This window comes from Rhinichthys klamathensis, unplaced genomic scaffold (assembly GCF_029890125.1).
Source record: "Rhinichthys klamathensis goyatoka isolate OS25496 unplaced genomic scaffold, OSU_Roscu_1.1 h1tg000076l_1, whole genome shotgun sequence".
NCBI lineage: Eukaryota > Metazoa > Chordata > Actinopteri > Cypriniformes > Leuciscidae > Rhinichthys > Rhinichthys klamathensis.
This window is the reverse complement of record NW_026606618.1, coordinates 2629541-2652229: the sequence shown is the minus strand read 5'-3', so window position 1 is coordinate 2652229 and position 22689 is coordinate 2629541. Positions and strand designations below refer to the sequence as shown.

General features: G+C 37.1%; 1 protein-coding gene across 1 annotated transcript in view; it reads right to left on the bottom strand.

The window, feature by feature from the left end:
- The window catches only part of spon1b (spondin 1b), a 64665-nt gene extending 48361 nt beyond the window's left edge, over positions 1 to 16304 (bottom strand). The window contains exons 1-6 of the mRNA XM_056250920.1: positions 15581 to 16304; positions 14258 to 14364; positions 8661 to 8794; positions 2885 to 2958; positions 2474 to 2590; positions 1660 to 1808 (exon numbers count right to left, since the gene is read on the bottom strand). Coding sequence (XP_056106895.1) covers positions 1660 to 1808; positions 2474 to 2590; positions 2885 to 2958; positions 8661 to 8794; positions 14258 to 14364; positions 15581 to 15809 — 810 coding nt within the window. The 5' untranslated portion in view covers positions 15810 to 16304. The remainder of the gene's footprint in view (positions 1 to 1659; positions 1809 to 2473; positions 2591 to 2884; positions 2959 to 8660; positions 8795 to 14257; positions 14365 to 15580) is intronic.
- Positions 16305 to 22689: the final 6385 nt, after the last annotated feature.

Below are 22689 nucleotides of genomic sequence, written 5' to 3'. Positions count from 1 at the left end.
TTTAGAAAAATACTTGATTTAGAAAAATATCATATATATTGTTTATACACACATATGTTTACTTAACAATAGAAATAGGGAGATTATATTATTTTAATATGCACCTAATTATAAATACTATAACCTAATCCTAACAGGAAACTTTCTGGATTTTTACAATAAAAAATAAATAAAACAAACAAACTGTATTTACTTTATTTTTATGCCATTTATACAAATTATGTCCTCAAAGGGAGGTTTTGGGAGTTTTTGTCAGGTTTAGCAATTTTGTCGCCAAAATATGGTTGTAAATAATATTTATTTATATACAAATCTGTGTATAAATAAAGAATAAGTACATTTTATTTTGTAATACTAATAATTTATTATAAACCTTTATTTATAATTATTTCATCATATACACACACATTTGCAACCGTATTTGCATGTGTGTGAAGCAGAAAAAATTCTGTTCATCATTCTGAGATCCATCATTGTGAGATGTGCACTGCAAATCCCAGTGCGTTGTTAAAAGACAAATGGGAACATGTAGGGTATGAACCTTTCCCAGGCGACCTTTAAAATCCTCATGAGGAACCCCGTCGTGTTAACACTGAATTATACTGCACACACCTTCCTACAAAGCTGCTAAATGACCTTCCGTCTCAGACTGCATGCAATTGTTAACGTGTCTTTCAAGAGGCGGAAATTAACATTAAATTATAGCAATATGAAGATTAGCTGATACTGACTAATGTGTTTAATTAAGATGCTAGGCAGAACCCTTCGTTAACTGATCAACCTTTGACATGTTATTTCCAACACCGTGAGAGCGTGTAAAACTTCAGAAACATAAAATGAGTGCCAAGCAACTTTTGATAGAGTGAAAGCAATAAGTCAGCTAATGGAATTTGATTTTGTGAGTGCTGACAAAACTTCAGATCAATTATTATAGATGAGAAAATTCAGCAAGGGCATTTTGATTCATCCTAGTGACTCAAATCTTTTGATTAAATTCACCAATAAGATTCATTACTTCTGTGGATTACATCATTAGTCTGAGATTAGTCTTTTTGTCTATTATGAGTCACTGAATCACTGAGTCATTCATGCCCAAAACAAGTCTTATTTTGCCTTATTAAACTTTGCATGTCATCAAATAAAAAAAATAAAAAAAAAAAGTGTCTGGCTAAGCTCTTTCAGTAAGCTCTTTCTCCACAAAAGGCAATACAGTTGCCTCCATTTTATCGACTAGGGTCGACTTTTATCAAGCAACCAAAGCACGCATGCACTCCACACAAAAAATGTCAGTGTTAGTGGAAGTGAAAGAGAACGATTTGAAAGGTTAGTTCAAAAACACTGATTTGTTTGCTTAAATTTTTTTTTTCAAAAACACTCATTTACTTTAAAGATTCATTCAGATTCGACTCTTTTGGCTAGTTTGACAATGTTTAAAATAATCCTAAACAAACAGCATCTTGAGAAAATGTAATGGACCTAATCCTGACCAACAAAGAACTTTAAAAGTCAATCTCTGGTGGTTAAATGATAATAAGAAAATAAGCTGATAATCCCAAGAAAAATACAAATCTTGTTCAGAAAATCGAGCAATTACTTCAACATTAGCTTTTAAATTAAAGTTAATCTGACCGATCCTGATATCTTAGCCGGAAGGCCTACCTTTTGTCGAATCTCCTCCTCCATTTTGACGGGTGATCCATATTCAGCCACCTGCTTGACTCCTTCACTGGCGAAACCTCCGTACTCCCACAACACGTAGCTTCTTGAGTGAGAAGCACCAATGAGAGCCGACCAATGATTAGCACGTCCTTTGGGGCAGAAATAACAGTGAACAAATAACTGATCTTTCGAGCTGGAGATTTTATACAATGCTAAATCCAACATAGCCTACCAGTTAATTGCTTTTGAAGTAATTTGTTCTCTAGCGTGTATCTTAACACATCTAAGCTTCTACACTTCTCTCTCTTTAAAGAGCCTACCGCATACATCAATGTCTGTTTCCACAGACCTATTAACTAGCGGCAGTGCGCTCTGTGACAACATCTGCCCGGCATCTCTTATCTCACAAAGTATCGCGGCCCAGGCAGTCGTCTCGCCTGCGTGCCAGACAGTAAATAACAGATTGGATCATTGCTGCCACACACATAGGTAACAGAACCAGCTCTCCTGCTGACTGCTATATTAGCAAACCAGCCCTGAGAGCTAAAGCTGTGGGAAAGAAATATTGCTGCCCACCTCTGCCCACTCTTTCTGCAATGCACTTTGCACTGCAAAATCAGTGTGGCATCAGAATTAGTAAACAACAATGTTTCAATATAGATAAATTACAAATTTAACTTGTAATATTGTCAAATTCCATAATGCAATACAGGGTAAGGTACCGTATTTTAATGTCAGTACCTGGCACAATGTACCTCACAACACTAATAATGTTTTATGGTAATATAATATGTCACAAATAGCTTGTTCTTACTTGGGTAGTCTTTGGGATGCACCTTCTCAGACCAGTTTCCATAGAAAGTGACTCGATACTTGGCTGTTCCACAAGCACAGCATTCTTGAATGGGTTTTTCAGTAGTCTCAACTGGATCTGCAAAACCATTCAGAAGAAGATAGTTATATTTAACTTTCATGTCACAAAACAATGCACATGTGGATCTAACCACCATCTTATACACACTCAATACAAACATTAAAAATGCACAAATTGACACGGCATGCTTAAACAACCATGTACAGTGCAGAGTTTATTTAGATCATCAAAAACAGATGAAAGGGGGAAAAAAGGTATGTTTACTGAGCATGTCAGGAGGGGGAAAACACATTCGGTGATGTAAAAATGTTATCATAGGGATGTGCATGAAAAACCCAGCTTTAAAATTACCTTTCTCGCACAGTCTTTTGGTAAGTGAGCCCTCATCTTGGAAGAAAATGATTCTTCGCTGCACAACACTGGCCCTGTAATGACATTAAAATGTTCACCCAACTTTTGGTGCCTTTTATCTTTGTCTTGTAGATATAGTTCTGTACCACCATTATCGCATTCAAAATTGTATTGTAATGGGAACAGGCGATGCATCTTTTAACAAAGGCTTCAGTGCATAATGCTACATTTGCATAATGCTACTATCTGAGAGCATATTTCAATGATCTCAGTCAGCATGCTGAATGCTTTAAACAGTTCGGCTTTTAAAATGAAGCCATATAGAGACATCTACTGATGTCAATATGTTTAACAAGAGTCAGAGAAAGAGCAAATGTATTCAAGAGTGCAGTCCATGTTTCAGAGGGTCGGTGAAGGTTTGAATCTCCTTTAAACCTGCTGCTGATGGAGTATCCCAGAGACCTAACCACACTCGGCTTATATCGGAATATCAATGGTGAGTCCTAGTACTGTCCCACTAGAGCCTATTGCCATTGCTGTCAGTCAAGGACATGACATGTGGTAGAACTGTCCATAATGCTATGCCCTCCTGAGAATAATCCCACTATGTGGGTGGTTTACAGGAAAATCTGGTGCTGGCCTTATCAAAATGTGAAGATGTGTCCAATATGATGGATTCTGGGCTCATTTGGGCTTTGCAAAGTGCTTTTTGAGAAATTGAGTAACATCTTTTTTGACATAGAAAGATTGTTTGAATGCTGTTCCGCTTCAAGGCTCTTTCACAGCAAAAGTGATGCGAAAGAAAATTAATTGCCAACAAATTTTGTTGTTAGATTAGTAGCAAAAAAATAATAAAGTAAGTGGGATCAAATCCTAAAATGTATTTGCATAACTGAAGTTAAATTAAATAATTATAGCTGAGTAGTGCCTTGTTTGACAAAGAAAATGTCAAATCCTTGCAAAACAAATGATGTGAAATAAGAAAAGTGAATCACCAACAAATAAGTTTTTTTTGGGGGGGGGGGGGGGGGGGGGGGGGGCTGTGTAGCAGCAAAAACAATCTTTTTCTATAGAATTATTGTACTAAAATATTGTATACAATTATGTTTATGAAGTATAATCTTTGTTAAAACTGACATTTTTTATCTTAAAAATGATACATTAACGCATTAACTACAAAAAATATAAAAATTTAATTAAGTGTGCATATAATAATAATAATAAATAAATAATATGTTATTAAAGGTGCAGTAAGCGATTTCTGAAAAAAAAAAATGCTGTTGAAAGTGGGCCGAGCACCACAACACACTTGTAGCCAATCAGCAGTAGGGGGCGTATACACTCATGATAGGGTAGGAGAGAGTGAGCAAGTGGGAGATTTGAAGAAAAAAGACTGATGAAAGAGAGATGGCTGAGAGACATTACAAAAGAGAAAAGGTCAGAGGAATATCAATGGAAAAAGAAGAATTATGATCAGGCGAGAGCTTTAGGACTTGTGTTATTATTAGAAAAGCTTTACAATGCTGGAAAGAGCTAAGCGGGAAGGCCTGCAAACGGATGCAGAGGTTGCATTGTTTCTGCTCCATACGTGAGTACAATTGGTTTTGAGTGTGTGCTACTGGCGACTAACAATGATTGGTTGTATAGTGTACTGTATATTCATTTTTTGTTCTTTCTTGTCGCTCGTTCGTCATCTTCGCTTTATTTTTCACAAAGCTTTATTTTGTTTCGCTTCTGCTATGATAAAGAGACATCCACTTCTTGCATTGCATGATCGTGCATTTTGGGGACGGAGCAATGAAGAAAGCGATAAGAATATACGTATATTCATGTTTGGTGTGAAAGTGTCTCAACAGTGGTCAACAAAGTGTGACTGCTCAAGACTTGATACATTCTTCTCAAAACTTCTTAAGACGTCCCCTCTGTTGTTATTTGGTATTGATCATCTCATTTGAACACCTGAAAGTCATTTATCTCCAGAGTCCCAAAGCTTGTCAACAAAACCATCACAAATGCTGCATCTTATCTGCCTTCCACAGCTTGATGGCACCAAGGAATCAAAGGGAAAAAAAATCCAGATCAAAACTTCCTTCCAATCCCTGGTCTGTTTGACATTTCACTAGAAAAGTGCTGGAGGGATTCCAGAAGTAATTGCACTTTTATTTGATGTTCATTTGCCGCCATTGCCAGTTGTGCTTCGAGCCTGAGATCTGGCATTCGGCCCGGTGCTACAAGGTGCAATGTCTCCACGGTTCTGACATGCCAAGGCGAAGTGACAGCAGATCCACCACATTGGCACAGCAGATGCTTCCCAGCAAATGTTTATAAGAAAAAAAAAAACAGACATCCCTGCCCTAATAAGACAGATGGATAAATTTTAAAGCTACAATAATATTTCCTTGAGTTAGTAAAAGGACGCAAATGAGACCTTGGTAGGTGATGTGGGTTCTGAGTGAGGTGGAGGAAAGATTATTTTTAAGAATTAAAAAAAGGACAGGGAGAGACAGGACAAAAGGGATGAATGAGTACGTGACAGAAAGAGGAGAACGAGGACAATAGCTCATAAATACTCCCACTGAGAAGGTTTTAATTGTCTCTACATCAATTTAATTTCACAATTGCTACACAAGCAGATTAAAGTTAGCCTTACTCAAGTAAAAACACATTTGGGGGCTCACTTAAGCAGTTGTATCACTTTTGCATGCATTATTTTAAATGGAAATCACAAAGCACAACCAGTTTTTTTAATTCACAAAGCACCTGCAAACCAGTTGAAATATTGCGAGGGTGTTTAAAATTAGGTCTGCCTACTCAACTGTGCTTTAAACAAAGGGTTTAAAGGGTTAGTTCCACCCCAATCTCATGGAAAAATGTAACTATATTTTTAGGTGGCAATTTTGTACGATGTGATGAAAACGTAATTTTTTTTTTTTTAAAGTAAGCATGATCTTGCTAAACATAACAGTGACTGATTGTATAAAAACCTACGAATGAGATTGTACAACTTCATACGAATTAGGCACCAATTCAACAAAACGTAATATAGTTACGAATTGCCATGAGATTGTGTTGTAAGTTCACCCAAAAATGTAAAGTTATCAATTACTGACCCTCACGTTATTACAAACCCATAAGACTTTCATTCATCTTCGAAACACAAATGAAGATATTTTTCAGGAAACCTGAGTTATTTCTGTCCCTGCATTGAAAGTCCATTTCACCAAAACTTTAAAAACTGTTCAAAAAGTTCATAAAGACATTGTAAAAGTAATCCATATGATTCGAACGGTTTAATCAAAGTCTCCTGAAGAGACACGATCACACGGCCGTAATTGCTTGACGTGCAAGAACAAACCTCACAGCAGAGTTTCCGCTAGAAAAAAATGGTGCCGGTCAAAGTGACCGGCAGAGTTTTCGTTTAACGGACATTTTGATGATATGCCGGTCAAATATCGCCTCTTAATTAGTCAAGTTGAGGAAAACTGGAGGCAGGCTATGTAACTTAAAAAATGACATAATCAGGCCGTATAGAATGCAATATGTTATTATTAGCCTAACTTTCAAATAGACGGAAAAAAACATGAACGTCCGATTGGCGTCAATTAACACCAATTGTTTTTTACACACACATTCACTTTTTGAAACATTGAGGCACGGATGTACCTATTACAAATAAATAACTAGCTAACTAGTTAACATCTCCATTTAACTAGCAGATCATTCATTTAGTTCGCTATTAAATAAGAGATCTAGCGCTAAAATCAGTTGTTTTTTAAATCAAGCTGAGCGCTCGTGTCCGCTGCTATCAGTTGCATGGACGACGCGCTGCGCGAGTTGCGCAATCTTCACTCGGACGCGCGTTTCAATCTATCGCCGTTGCGGAGACTCTACACAGGCGAAGCACTGCTACTTGGGCGCAGAGATATCACACAACACCTGAAATAAAGCTTGCCACAAAGAACCGGCGAAAGTAATGATTATGCATGAAACATTTAAATTGTTGATAAATTGATAAAGTTGACGATGCATGCTCGCCATCTTCGCAGTAGTGAACGCGCCAGAAATGCACACTTCATATGAATAAATTCTTATTTTTTAATCCAGGCAAATTTGTTGATGAAACATTGATTAAAATGAAGATACAATTTATACAAAACGAAATAAACTTTAAAGAAAGGCTTTCTACAAAACAAAACTAAATAAGTGGTCAAAATCATGTCTGACCAATTCCAAATGTTTTCCGATATATAGGCCTATTGGTCATCTTATGATCCTATCTTACTGATCTCATGCGGTTCCCTTTTCATATAGCCTAATCAACAGATGAAATAAAAAAATAATAACATTATATTATTTATAAAAATGAAACGTATATTTAAGTTTTTTAACTTATAATAAGCGTCACACCGCTCCACTCACATGCTCTGGTGTGTAGTCTAATGCATGTGTGCGTGCATGTGGTGGAGGGGTGCGATTTTCAAATAATAATCAACCCAGCGATCTTCGAATATTATTTTTGCTTGAAAATTTCGTTTTGTATAAATTGTTTATTAATTTTAATCAATGTTTCATCAACAAATTTGCCTGGATTATTAAATAAGAAGCAAAAAGTAATTTTGTCGGACATTTCATTTTTTTCCCGGCCAATGTCCGGTAATTACCGGACAACGGAAACCCTGCCTCACAGGTTCTTGCGAAACCTCAAACGTGCTTGAATGACAAGTGAGAACAACATTCATCGGTTCTTGCGAAACCTCAAACCTGCTTGCATGATATGCAAGTACAAAACTCTTTGAGTTCGAGTTTCCATTTACCATATTTGAAGCCCTTTAAGGGCTCATGTGATTGGCTCCGAAACTAATGTTTGATTGAGTGTCCATGACCTAATGGATGGCTTTCTCCAGGTATTATAGACCTCACTGGTTCAGACCAGGTGTCAACAAGTCAGAGTGGCATAGAGAGACTTCTAGAAGGTCATAGTTGTTGGAAAGCTTTTTGAGGGTAGGCACCCATAATGTGAAAAAAAATGCATAAATGTACCATTAATGCATTGCACCATGTACAGCTAAAGCGAGAGAGAGACTTTCAGATGTCTTTAATGCATCAAACGTACTTAAAGTTGTTTATGACCTCAAAAGGACTGGGTGAAAGAGAGATAAAAATACAAATATGGCATGAAAGCATGAGGGGGTGGAGTGGAAACATTCATACAGATCATTCATATTTTGTTTGGTTGAAGACCATGTGTGCTTGCGCGCTTTCTGTATGCAAAGAAAACTCATGGGAGGATGTTGTTTGAAAGCTTAGAATACGTAAAAACTTTTAAAAGTTCTTAATTTTTCATAATCGTCTTTGATCCGCAGCCTACAATAGGAGCTCTCAAGGACGATACAATAACCGCCCAACATCAATCAATCATAATCACATCTTCGATCAATGGTCCTAAATTTATTTCTGTTTACTCGGCTTCAAATATGATCGAAAAAGACTTTGTTTTCCTTTTTCAATACTTTCCAAGAAGGTGACTGATAAAACACTGACTAAATGAGACAAGTGCTTAGAATCGGTATTGTATTCTGGACACTAAACTCGGCATAGAGGCTCAGACTGTACCCTGTTTTCTCTGTTTTTTTCTTTCCATTTATTCAACAATCTATCAATTCAGTACTACGGACGTTCGTCTATCAGCCCAATTTAATGGATTCTTACTTATTTATTGCTATCCAATTCCAGGATAATGGTCAAAATAAAAGACAAACAAAACATAATAACTCACTTGAGAGTGACACAGCCACTGCCAGAAGGTGGCGCTGTCCAGAACACCTGTATCCTTGTGCGTCTTCTGGGAATGCTCTCTGTGACAGCCGGAGGGCAGTTAGTCATGAACTGTGTGTCACTTTCATCGATTATCTGTGGAACACAGAACAATGAAACCACACGTGAGAATGAGTAAATCATTTGATTTGGGGGGGAGCTACTCCTTTGGCAGCTAAGACAATTAAAAACAAAAACAGCAAGAGTCTGATTGATTTCGGGTTTTTTTTAGACTAATGACGCAACAGTTTCCCAACTAGACAGCAGATTAGTACCGTAAATGAGCTCAGGGATGACTATAGGATCAAATTTCATCTGTGGGCCAAGATGACTAACTGTACATGACAGCTCTTTCAACATCTTTGAGTGCAGAAGACAAATATGTAATTGATGGTTCTGTGCTACTTAGACCTAGAGCTCATGTTAACCCATGAGGCAAGATTCTGAATGAGAATGAGGCAACTTTTAAATGAGAAAAATGCACCACTGCAATCCATGGGCATGAATTGACTTTTCAAAATGTTGAATATGCCCGATTATAACGCTCTTCTATGTCATTTGATCATAATTTGATGAATTACTTTTTCCATGATAACTAAAAATGTAATTTAAACATCCATTTTTAATCAAATTGTTTAATTAATTGCTTTCCCCAGGCAGTAATAGCGCAAAGTTAATTGCGGCAAGCAAATAGAGCTGAGTTTTATGAAAAGAAGTGATATAAATACTCACAACGTCTGGTTAAATTAGATTTTGAGAGGTTAGCAAATAAGATGCAGGCTTTTGCACTGAAATGCCATAAATAAAAAAACATTTAAAAAAAAACAAGGAAGACTTCTTTCTCCCCTCTTCAATACCTGTCACATATATACTTTTGCTAATTTTTGTACCTATTATTAAGTAAAAACACAGACACAAAAGCACATGAAAAGTCTTCCAGATATATATTGCTCCTACTGTTTGTAAAACACATTATCCAAGTGATGGAAAATTCCACTGGGAATGGAAAAGTACAATTTTGTTTGCATGTTTCAAAACCGAAATCGCTGCCAAATGTCCATCGAATAGTAAAATCCATGCTCGTGGTGCATTAAGTTCTTCCTCCCTCTTTCTCACTCTATCTCTCGTTCTCTCCATTTCCCCTTCCCACTCTTTCACACACACTCTCATGCAAACCCCAACTGCACACATTACCCTCTGGTTCTGGCCTTCATTTCCAAAGTAAAATCTACAATTTTTGGCATCTTAAGCAACCTTGTTGCAACCATGTTCGGACTGAAAAACAAAACAGTGAACCGGAAACTTCTGACTTGATAGGGAAACTAGGCTAAACTTTGAGCTGTAGGACTGTGCAACAGCCGCTCTCCTAGTGTTTATTTTAAAAGAGGCCATGCGGGCCAAGCAGCCGGGTGCATTGTTTCCTGGGTAAAAAAGGGGGCTTTAAGTGGCTGTCTCAGAAATGCTGCGAACCAGCTGGGGGAAAGTTGTAGGAAACAGAGGAGAGGCATTTGTTTTAATTGTGGCTCCTGGCGAGGCTGTGTGGCCCTGCTCCTGAGAGACAGTGAAAGCCGTTTTCTGTTTGCTCTTTTAAACTCTGCCTCTTTTCAGTTTGTCTCTCTCGCACGCACAGAACCCCGTGGCCTGAGTGAATAACAACGTCTCCTGAAGGAATTGAGGATGTTTCATCTTCCAGGGGGTTCCTTGGAGAGATTAAGCGAAACGAATGGTGAGATGTCGCGATGTTTATTTCAACCACACTGGTTTGGCCCGAGATTTGTTTGTCAATTTGTGTTTGCTTGAAAAGTGCAACAGCATTGTATATTATGAACTGTCAAGATGACTGATGAATATGAATATTTTGAAAGGCAGACATGGGTAGCAAACATCTAGGAATGAGGTAACATCTAAAACACCTAAATGTTACAAATCGTAGTACCGAAAACATACAGAAACGTTTTATTCTGCAGATAATACAGGTCATGGTCAGGGTCATTGATCAAATTACTAAACTAAAGTAGAATGAACTTCTTATAGATTTCACCCAGCAAATGTGTTTGCAATCATTTTCAATGGGCAAAAATTACATTACACAACAGCACCCTAATAAATGGGTCAAGCTCCCTGCTAAACTTGTGCTCATAAAAATAGATTCTAATGTTATAAATGGTGTCATTATACTACAGTGGACATGTTAAAGTCCCTGTAAAGGCAATTCTAAAAACAAATTCTAAACCCATTATAAATGTTAGAAATGTATTGCTAAAACATATTGCAAAGACTGTGAACCGTGAAGTACTGAACTGTGGAGTTAGACCGTAAACAGGGTTTTCACCATTGCTATTTTCCGGATTTTTTGGGCGGGGCTAAAACGGGGCTCGATGACGCACTGGAGCCCCTGAGCTCATGGACACGCCCCTACTTGATGACGCACTGAGACTGGCCACTCCCCTAACAATAGAGCACATTCGCATCAGTTCGCCGCTCAATCGCGAGTTACTGTCAGTACTATTAGTTACTACAGTTTGCTAGCTAGCTATGCCTTCGACACGGAAATGCGTAGGCTACTACCTGGATGCGATCATGTACAGTGTCTTTATTTAAATTTCCTAAAAACGATCATATCAAGAAGAGGTGGATTAATTTTGTGAAGAGCCAACCTTGATGGAGAGCTGAGGATCACCGCCAACACCTGCCTCTGTAGTGATCATTTTACACGGGATAGTTTTATAAACTTTCGTCGGAGACAACTGGGATTCACTGATAATCCGCTGTTACTGGTGAATGGGGCCTTCATCTCGGCCTTCATCTCCCCGTCCCGAAAGCAGTATCACCTAATATCACCGTCGGCAGCATTCCCGCGAGTGGGCGTGGTTTCAGCGCAGCCAGTGGACACGCCCCCAGCGTTTGAGAGCAGAGAATACTGCTCATTTTTTCTAAATTTTGATAGCTTATTTTATGTACTTGCTGGCTTTTTTATCATTCAAATTTGTTTGGGTGGCTAATAACACATTTTTCTGTGGTGTGACAACCTCAGAACACATACTTAATTTTGACTTTACAGGGACTTTAATGTTTTTCTCAGACATTATATTGCACAATATATTATTGTATACATAAATATTCGAAAACAGATAAGGGTCATTGAGATGAAGCTCATTTTTGATCTATCAGTTCACAACACTGTTAAAATACATAAATGTAATATACATAATTTAAACATTATCAACTTATGTACATTACTGTATGTATTATAACAAATGCCTGCAGAGAGCACCAAAGGCCTGGTGATTGTTGTTGTTACACAGTTTAGCATGATCAAATCCTTGTTTAATATTGGACAAACAACATTTAATTCAAATGTCCACTTAATCTTTAATATCTGGTCACTTCTGTACGATAGAAATTCTAAAGCCACGTTAATTACTTGGACAAGAACATGTGGACATCAAAACTCAGAGCGAGGGTTTCAACTTTTATGTTGAAATCGCGATGCACAACAATTTGCATATTTAGAAACATATTGATGTGTTCTTCTGTGTTGGCAATTGGCATAGGATTATAAATGATTTACATCTGGTAAAATGGCTCATGTTGCGTTTCCAGATGAACGTTATAAACGACCCAAACTCATAGCATATGCAGAGATGGAGTTTGGAGATGGAGACCGAGCTGATGAGACGCGCTCCATGCATGTAAATGATAACAGTGCAACATTTCACTATGACACACAAAGTGCGTCAGACTGTATAAGCGTTCCCAAATGCATGTTACAAAAACACAAACAAACAGCACATGCAGAGACTGAGTTCGTGTGGAGCAGCAATTACTGTGAATGGAGCCGCTGGAAGAAACACGTAACCTACACGCATGTAAATAATTAAAGCGTTGTGCTTCACTATACATTGACAAAGTGTTATTATAAATAAAAAAAGCAAGTTTTTAGTCAATAGTAAAAATCAAATCTCAAAAATGAATAAAACCAAAAAGAATAGAAAGATCCCATTTCTAAAAACTCTTTGAACTAGATTTTAAAAAGATTTCTCCTTTTCAACATCTCCAGCATCATTATATGTCATTGCTTCATAAACGTTTAGGACAAAACCACAGATTTTTGTCATTTTGTAGTTGCCTTTATTGTGTTTTTTCATTCATTCAATTTAGTCTGTCAAGACCAAAGAATCCCCAGTTAAAGACCTCAACAGAGGACGTCTGCTAACATCCGCCAGGCAATTTGAGCGCTGAAAAACACAGCGGTAAGGAGTGTAGAGCGGCAACCACAGTTAATGAGATCTAGGGGGAGAGATGCCGCGCTAACAGCCTTCCTGCTTCAGTTTGGGAAGCACTGCGGCTTGATGTAGAGAGCACTAAATGATAGGGGTCCTGTCTTTCAGAGAGGACACGGCTCTGAGACGGTCAGTGCGTTACCAATGAGGGGCAACATGTCTGAATCAACTTCAGCTTTGCTCTCTGGCAAAAGATGGATTTGAAATCCTTAAAACAGTATATGGTCACATTTACAATCATTTAGCAAATTTTTGCGGGTGAAATCCATTCATTTCAATAGGAATCCACGCGTCTGGAAATTTTGTGTGAGGGCAAGAGATTTCCCGATACATTTTTCGAATTGGTCAGACAGGATTCGCTGCAATGACAAACAGAAAGTGGCTTCTGTTTGAGTGGTGCTTCATACATCATTACACTATCGACAATAGATAATGTACCTTTTTGCCTATGAAAATTCACAGAAATGTTGCTTATGTGAACACACTTTTAACCCTCTGATGTATGACATCCACTACAGCCATTTTCAAAAAAGTCCCCATGAAATCAAAATGGACAATTCTTGTTTTTTATGGAATATTGCAGTGTTTATTATAAATGATTTATCTGTGCACATCATTATTTTTTTTTTAATTCATGTGTCAAAATCTTTAATCAAAATAACTTCTCTCTCTTGCAGTGACTTGTCTTCTCTTCTCTGATGACGTGTTTACTGGCGCGAGGGCGGGACAACCAGTCACTCACATGACATCACAAGCAATAGCAAACCACAACCATCCAATCAATTCTCAATGGACAAAATCAAGTCCCGCCCAACATTTTTTCTTGTTTGAGAAGCTGTTTAACTCTGATATACGTCACTCACAATAGGGAAGAAAAGACTATTGCACCTTTCGTTTCATGACGACTTTAACTAAGGGGTGATTCAACCGATAATTCCATAGGACTTTCCTCTTTATGTTAATATTTTTTTATTTATGACAACAAAAAATGAAATCCTCTTTGCACTGTATTTATTTCTAAATACATAATTATTTGGGTAAAAAAAGAAAGATTTTATTCTTGTTTTGTAATCAAATGTGTTTTTTTTATGATTTAATATTTCATGCGTCAAAGGGTTAATGGTCGTTTTCTTCCTAAAACGTACCACGTCTAAATACAGACATGCAGATGCAACCCGACATAAACTGAAAATCCTTTAGCAGAGACTGCAATTAGACTGTCATCTTTGATTGCCACAGTTCAAGGCAGTTATATGGGGTCACTGCAATCCCTCACCTTGAAAGTGCCGGCGTAATCGTCAGGAGTGACGCCCTCCCTTCCTTCTTTCAGAGCAATGAGGGTAAAGCCACGAAAGTAAGATGGGCTGGAGGCATACAAACTGACTGGAGAGAGAGAGAGAACAAAATATAGGTCAGAGGTACCAGAAATGAGCTTAACAGTAGGTCAGATCTCAACAGTGTGCCAGGGCAAGTCGCAAACTGCTCTCGCATTTGGCACGTACTGTACGTTTGCGTGTGTGGGATGTGCGAGTGCTTTTCACATGGAGCAGTGAATCCATATGCATGTACAAACACGCCGGGCATAAAACCCTCATAAAAAGGCATCTGCTGCTTAATGAAGGCCACTTACATGAATCCAAATGACAGTAAATATATCAGGTTATGGGGCGTTTTGATGTTGAAACCAATATTTAACTTATCCTGACAGGTAATTTATTGTGGAAACATTAAAATGTACACTAGGTTATACTGCAAATGGTTTTTCAAATCAGTCACAATGTTGTCTAACAGTTCCTCACTTGTAGGGGAGACTGGGTAGGTTTGTAACAGTTTAAGCCATGACCATCATTCTCCTAAGGTGACAGTAAAAGTTGTAAAGTGTGTGAAAACAAAGGATTTAAAAGACAAAAACATTCTGAAAGTATAATTTCATGTCTTTCTTATAATTTGGTTAGAAATCATAATGATGGATGTTAAATGGCAGAATTGGCATCATCCGAATCAGCTGATTGTCTTGTTTTGACAAGTTGTTTACTTATGTTTAATGTATTTCTATATTTATAATACAATTTTGTTGTTTTGAATTGGAATTAAAATGTTTCAAATAAAACAGCAGTGATTTTTTTAACACGTGATTTCCACAATAAATGCATGCCATTGCCCATAATTTCATGTTTTTTATGTTTCAGTATGTTAAGTTATACATTGTACATGTGTGACCTACTTCAATTTGTAGCAGACACGTGAATATTTCAATCGAAATTTGAGTCACCAGACACACACAAACACAACGTTACAGACGTTTAAACAAACGTGTTACTAAAATCCCATTCTCCCATATCCAAATGTCCTCTTTGGTAAACATAATGCTGCAAAAAGCAGGTTTTCTAAACTTTTTCAATAATCACACATATTCACCACACCATCACATAAAACACTGTTCAGTATTTTAGTGTCATCCAAACTTGATTTAACGTTACCTGCAGAAGATGCACGACGATTTACGCATCAATATTTACAAACTCCACACATGCTGTTTTTTGGACAGGCTTGCATGAAAAGCCTTTTGACAGTAAAAGGTCATTTTGTGACTTCTAACCTCTGTAAGTGCTCCTGGGTTGGTAAGTTTCTGGGTCTCCTTCAACTCTGAGGCGAAACTCGTTGTGTCCTTCTCTCCGAGCGCCCCGCGTCTGCGTCCGCAAGATCCGACAGAAACCACCCTCGGATCTCGACTGTCTCTCTGTGGTATCTCTTCTGAACGCATCCGTGTGGATGAAATAGACATTTAAGAAAACTAACAGCACAACCAGTCCGTCTTTGTCCATCATTTCCCCTTCTTTGGCTGTCCAAACACAAGTTTGCAATCTAGTACCAGCAAGTAAACGCCGTCAAAGAACTGGAAAAGACGGTCAAAGCAAACAGACACATAAATCGACCAGACTTGTCTATTTTGGGGTCCATTCACGAATAAAAAAAGAGCAAAGACACCGTATCCATTCCCACTGAGGAGATTGCGGACGGTTGATAGTCCCGTGTCCGCGGTGCGCGAGATTGGCGAGCGCGGAGACAGAAGACTCAGATGTTGACTTTACTCAAAGGATATTCACACTGAGAAATACCTATATGGTCTCCTTGATAACCGGGCTCAGACTTAAAGAGAAAAGATTCAGACTTTAAACAAAACCTAGACATAGACGGCTGACATTCTTTTTGAGACGCTGTGAGGAGAGAGAGATCGCGAATGTTTGAACAGCCGCGAGCTGCAGCAGCAGGAGAAAAGAATCACAGGGAGCTGCGCACTATAAGGAGACATGGAGGATAATTTTTGGGAACTCCTCCGTCTGTTATGGTTGTTTATGCAAGAGAATGATTTGGGGGCACATATTTTTAATCTGAGGAATTAACTGTTTATTTCCGGTCCAACAGACTTTTTTTTTAATTACATAAGAAAGCAAGACTATCTGTGTTGATGTAGGCTACTGAATATCTGTATGCAATGACAACCGTGCTTGTCAACAATACTACAACATAAAGTTAATGTACCTACAACAGTTCTATAAAAGTAAATATTATAGGGTAATTTATTTTTCAGACAAAATTGGGCAACATACAGACTGAAAACCGGACTGGAAATACATATGAGTGGAACGGAGTGATTTCCTCTCCCTGCTCAAAGCGCTCTGTATCGCTCTGCTCCGGCTCCATTTCGGGTTTTCCCTTTCACAATAGTGAGAGAAACCCGCTCCAAACGATCATGGGGCGAGAAAACAAACACTGATGCTTCGACTTCTAAAAGTCAGTCAGTGAACTCATTTTGAAATTATGAAAATTAAAATATGTATATTTCTGAGTAACTTTTTAAGTTATTAAAAGAAATGATCTAGCCTGCATTGCTTTCTATGGAGCCTTAAAGAGACATGGTGATGCTGGAAAAAATATGAGATAGGAGGAAAAAAACATTCAGTATTTCAATGCTTTTGTGTTCCCTTGCAGTTCCACTGAGAAACTTTGCATTTGCTGGCAAAACTTTTAAGTTCTTTACGAGCAAACGCAAAGTTTCTTGAGGTAACGCACAACATTTTCAAGTGAATGCAAAGTTTGAGAAAACAAAACCATATTGACATATAATTTTTCCTCCCATCTCATCTTTTGTTTCCTTTATTTTTGCATGTCCCTTTAGGGGCTCTGTAAATTCCACAGTAAAATTCAGAATACAATTTTTTTAGTGTTAGAAATTAAAGTTAAATTTGGTAAAATCCTTGCGATATTTTACAGTGCTGTGCATTGCAATACTGAATATTGATATATTACATTTCTAAACATGTACAGGCCTATTTGCTTAAATAATTATTAACAGGAAACTTATATTAGTGTTGAATGGGAGTGTAACAGTGCTGTAACAGCAGTCTAACCTTGAAATCACTGATGTGGACTCAGATATCATTAGCAACTTGGTGCAATTTGTAAATATATATTTTATAAACATAATTTCTGAGTTTGCACCAATTTAGTCTCAGCATATTATTTTTATTTAAGGCCAAGGCAGTTTTTTCCCCCTCATTTTAAATCATTTTGTGGCCCCCTTGAAAAAATGTTGAGGGCCCCCAGCAGGCCCTGACCCATAAGAATCACTAATTTACAATAATTACTTTGGGACATCTGCATACACTACATATCTGTCTGTTCCGAAGGAAGTTAGAGAAACACACCAGCAGACTGCACTGGAATTATGCCCTAATAATTAATGAAAACGATTTCCCACACTTCAACACACCATTTAATTAGCTTACAAATGTGGTCATTTTAATCTATAGAAAAGAGTCAGCTTAAAATACACCCTCTTTGCATCGATCATTTCTAATATCCTACAATTTATTTAGGTTTATTAAAAAGCCTGTATTTACCTGGATATTTCATAATAAAAGATATGGAAAATTTTAGGAAAACAGTACAAATAATGTGTCTTTTTAAAAAAAAATTATATAATGAAAAATCCACTTAGATAAATGCTTTGTGTGCCTTGGACCTTTTTTACTGTAATTTTTCCCTACCAAAACCACCTTTGATTCTCTCAATGAAGGGCAAAACAGCATGATTCACCAAAAGGGCAAACGAAAGTAGTCCCTTTCTAACAATACAAAGACCAAATCTGCTCATAAATGTCTATAGAGGACGACCTTCTAGGCCGAGTTGTTAGTTTGGCACCTCACACATTCACTATGTGTGTGATCTTGTCACCCGACCTATTGATCTGCCTGGGGTTGCGACAACTCAAGGGGCTGTGAAATATGGCAGAAGGTTTGTTTGGCTGTATTGGCCTTAAGCTCAGGGCTTGTGTGAGAGAAACACACCAGCAGCATTTGAGCTTGTTAATGCTTCAGTTCATCTTTGGCACAGGCTGTGCAACTCTGGAGAGAGATGAGAAAAGAAAGTTTAGAGGAGGTATACGGATGGGGAATGGCAAGCGGACTGACGTTTCTTTCTTTTTTTCCCCCTGTTTCGTCCGGTTTTTCGCCCACAGAATCCAAGGACAAAGTCCAGAAATGTAAGAGTTAGTTAAATATAGAGAAGGAAGTGAAAAACTTCAGCTCAACCAGACAAATCATAGACTTTCTCTGCGGTGTGACTGCTGGCCGTTTAAATATGCTAGTCATCTTAAAGGGATAGTTCGCAAAAAAGAAAAGAAAAAAGTATTATTTAGTTTTAGTGTATATATACATTTCACAAAAAGGTGATATTTTGAGATATTTTACTCGTTATGCTGCTCTTTTTTATATGTATGTGTAATATACAGTATATAACAAATTAACAGCATACAGGTTTAGAAAGACATGAGGGTGAAAATAATTTTCTTTGGGTGAACTATTCCTTTAAGTAACTATTACAGTATGAAACTGCTTTGCGTCCAGATGTCAGTTTGGTAACACTGACTTGAGTCAAACCTATCGGTGATTAAGCCAGATGGCAATTTAATGTCTCACGGAGACAGCTTTTACTACTTAAGGAAATGGTTGAGGTTGCCAGGAAGCTCTCTTTTAAGTTCCATGACAGTCCTGATATCCAACAAGGTCATTGAGTGCATCGGCAGTCGGCACACATCATATGATGTTTCTGTTTATCCTAAGACATCGCAGTGAATTGTAAAGCTGCAATTCTGATAGACTCAACTCTTTTCTGATAGAAAATTTGTTTTGGCCACATGCGGCACATATAAAAGCTGTTTAAAAGCTCAGGTGTGAAACACCTCTCATGTATATGTTAATCGCATGCTGCGTCAGCAGACTTTAAGACAGCTGGAGACCAAGGCAGGAGTGGACCTGCAGAGCTAAAAGCCACACAGTGCTTTTCAAGTCAAAGTGTTTTAGTCAGTTCTCAGCATTATGAATAACACATTATAAGGCTGCTGTGCTTGTTTTAATGTTGAAGCCACTACTATAATCCCAAATGATGCAGACCCAGGAGAAGTTCCTGCCTATGACTGACAGCTGTCAGAAAAGTGCTAAAAAAATCTTTTAATTCTGTATTTTGTAGTCACAATTATGAGAAATAAAGTCACAATTGTGAGAAATAATCATACATGTGACATATACCACCGGTTTCACAGACAAGGCTTAAGCTAGTCTTAACTTATAACTTAAAATATGTAAGTGCAATTGTTTTGTTTCAAGATGCACACCACTAATGTTTTTTTCTAAGGCACATTTATAAAAGCTACTTAAATGCCCTAATTGAATTTAGGCCTATAATCCTGGCTTAATCTAAGCCCTGTCTGTGAAACCGGGTCATAGTCACAAATGTGAGATACAGTCAAAATGTTTAGAAATAGTCGCAAATGTGACCTAATTGACAATTGGTAAAAATAGTCGCAAATGTGAGATATAGTCGTAATTGGGAGAAATAATCGCAAATATGAGATATAGTCGTAATTGTAAGAATTAGTCATGAGATATTTAAATATAGCCAATGTGAGATAAATTTGCAATTGTGAGAAATAGTCGCAAATGAGAAATATACTGAAGTCACAATTGTTAGAAACAATCGCAAATGAGACATATGGTCGTAATTGTGAGAAATAGTAAAGAGATATAAACACAAAAGCCAACGTGAGATAAAATTCACAATTGTAAGAACTAGATGTAAATGTTAGATATAGTCTCAAATGTGAGATAGACGTAATTGTGAGAAAGTCACAAATTTGAGATATAAACTCGCAATTGGTAGAAATAGTCGCAAATGTGAGATAGAGATTTGCAATTGTGAGAAATAGTTGCAAATGTAAGATATAAATTCACAATTATGAGAAATAGTCGTAAATGTAAGATAAATATGCAATTAGTAGAAATAGTCGCAAATGTGAGTATAAATTTGGTAGAAATAGTTGCAAATGAGAGATATATATTAGCAAATGAGAGATACCGGTAGTCGTAATTGTGAGAAATAGTCGCAAATGTAAGATATAAATTCGCACTTGTGAGAAATAGTCGTAAATGTGAGAAATAGTTGCAAATGAGAGATAAACTGTAGTCGTTTATTGGTAGAAATAGTCACAAATGTGAGATATAAATTTGCAGTTGTGAGAAATAGTTGCAAATTTGAGATATATAGTTGTAATTGTGAGAAATCATTGCAAATGTGAGATATAAATTTGCAGTTGTGAGAAATAGTTGCAAATGAGATATGTAGTCGTAATTGTGAGAAATAGCTGCAAATGTAAAATATTAATTCGTAATTGTGAGAAAAACACAAATGAAAGATATAAATTTGCACTTGTGTGTCAATTTTGAAAAAAATCTAAATTACGAAAAATAGTCACATTTATGACAAATAGAGTTGCAATTGTGAATAAATATTACTTGATTAAATAAAATCATGATTGATACTGTAGATCTTTTGTTTTATCCTGAAGCAGAAACATGCTTCCATCTTCCTATGCGAGATAAGACAAAAATGTAAACATCTAACCAGCTCACATCGTCTACTACTCAATGTTACTCTGCAAGAACTTCAGGCTTTTGTTGTCTTTAAAGTGTTCACTGCCTGCACTAGATGAGCACAGGGGTGGTTATGTCTACATACAACATTGTTGTTGGCCCCCAAAAGGGTAAGGACCATTATGCAGGCAAGCGCAGTAGCCTCTTGTCCTGAAGTGATAAATGTTCAAATCACTGGCAGCTAATGTACTGTGCTGGGGACTTTTTCTCTTAGTAGCATTCTAATTGACTTAGAGGCAAGTGATGCAAAGAAAGTCCATATGCCCATTTCTCCTGAAACACCCTCCATCCTGGACCCTTCCCTTGATAATTAGTAGGTGTAGCTGTAAAGAGCGAGCATGAGGTCTGCGTTTTCTCTTACCTCAGTTGGCATATCATGTAGATGATGGCTTCAGACTTTCATTGTAGCTGATTTACAAGGTGTTTTGTACTTTGTCTTGCAATTTAAATCCCAGCTCTACTCCTTTGGTAAAGCCTCCGTCCGGGAAATGGCGCAGATGTAGCTCGGACAACTGGAACATATTTGAGCACAGATTACTGAAGGAGTTTTCAGAACCTGGAGACAAGATTTCAGTTAAATAAAACGAACAGAAGAGTCTCGTTTCATATTGTAATGACTTATTCTCCTTGACCTTTCAAAGTCTTTCAAAGCTTGTTCCTAAGCAGTCTCAGAGCAAAAGTAGCACTTCCTTGTTTTGACAGGATTCACTGCCTTTTGTATTAAAAATAAGAAATGCATTGAGAAATGCATTCATGTATAATGTTAAAAATGTTTTGTCTAAAATAAAGTTATTTTTAAGTGCCTTTCAGTCGATTTCATTTCTGTTGTCATGTATATTGTAATACTTTTTATTAATAAAATGTATATAATAAGTTATGTCACTGTCACTCTCAGCAATTAGCTTGATGTCAAATCGATTAATCGGGATGAAGCGCACCTAACATAAAAGTATATACTGTATATAGTTTTACACGTATACACACACACACACACACACATATATATATACATACATACATATTTACAAACTTAGATGAACTGTTAGATGCGATAAATCACAATTAATCGATTTGACAGCACTACTTTTTGCAGACCTTTTTTTAATCTCTTTTAAAAAACAGCAATAATATTTACTTTGAAACAATTTTCACTCATAAATTCTGAGTAACTGTCCAAGTAACACACTGAATTAAATGTGAAATGCTCTTGCTCTAAAAACTATTTCAATAATCGTTGTTATTTACAACTTTGAAAAATCATTTTTACAGTACAGAAAAAAATCACTGAGATATTTTGTGCCCATTTAAAAATGTGAACTATGAAAAAGGAAGGTAGTTACCTTGGTTCAGGGTTTCTGTCCAAAAGAATTCATGCATGCTACTTTTTATTTGTCGAAAAACATTCCTGCAGTTATTTTGCAAGATATAACATGATATTCATTTTGTTAACTGTGAATCATGGATGTATGAGAATAGCTTTTGGGAAAAGGTTAATGCAATTTGTGTCACAGATGGTCGTATTTGCCCTGACAAACAACATTAGACATTAACCCCACCCCCCCAAAAATAAATAATAATAAATATTTCCTCAGATGGCCTTGTAAAACTGCAGTATAGCATGCAACCATGCATGGCATAAATGTGCAGTGACAGATAGGGTCAATGTCTGCGGTTTCTCATCCAAATCATCATATCAGACTGTCAACAACAAATACCG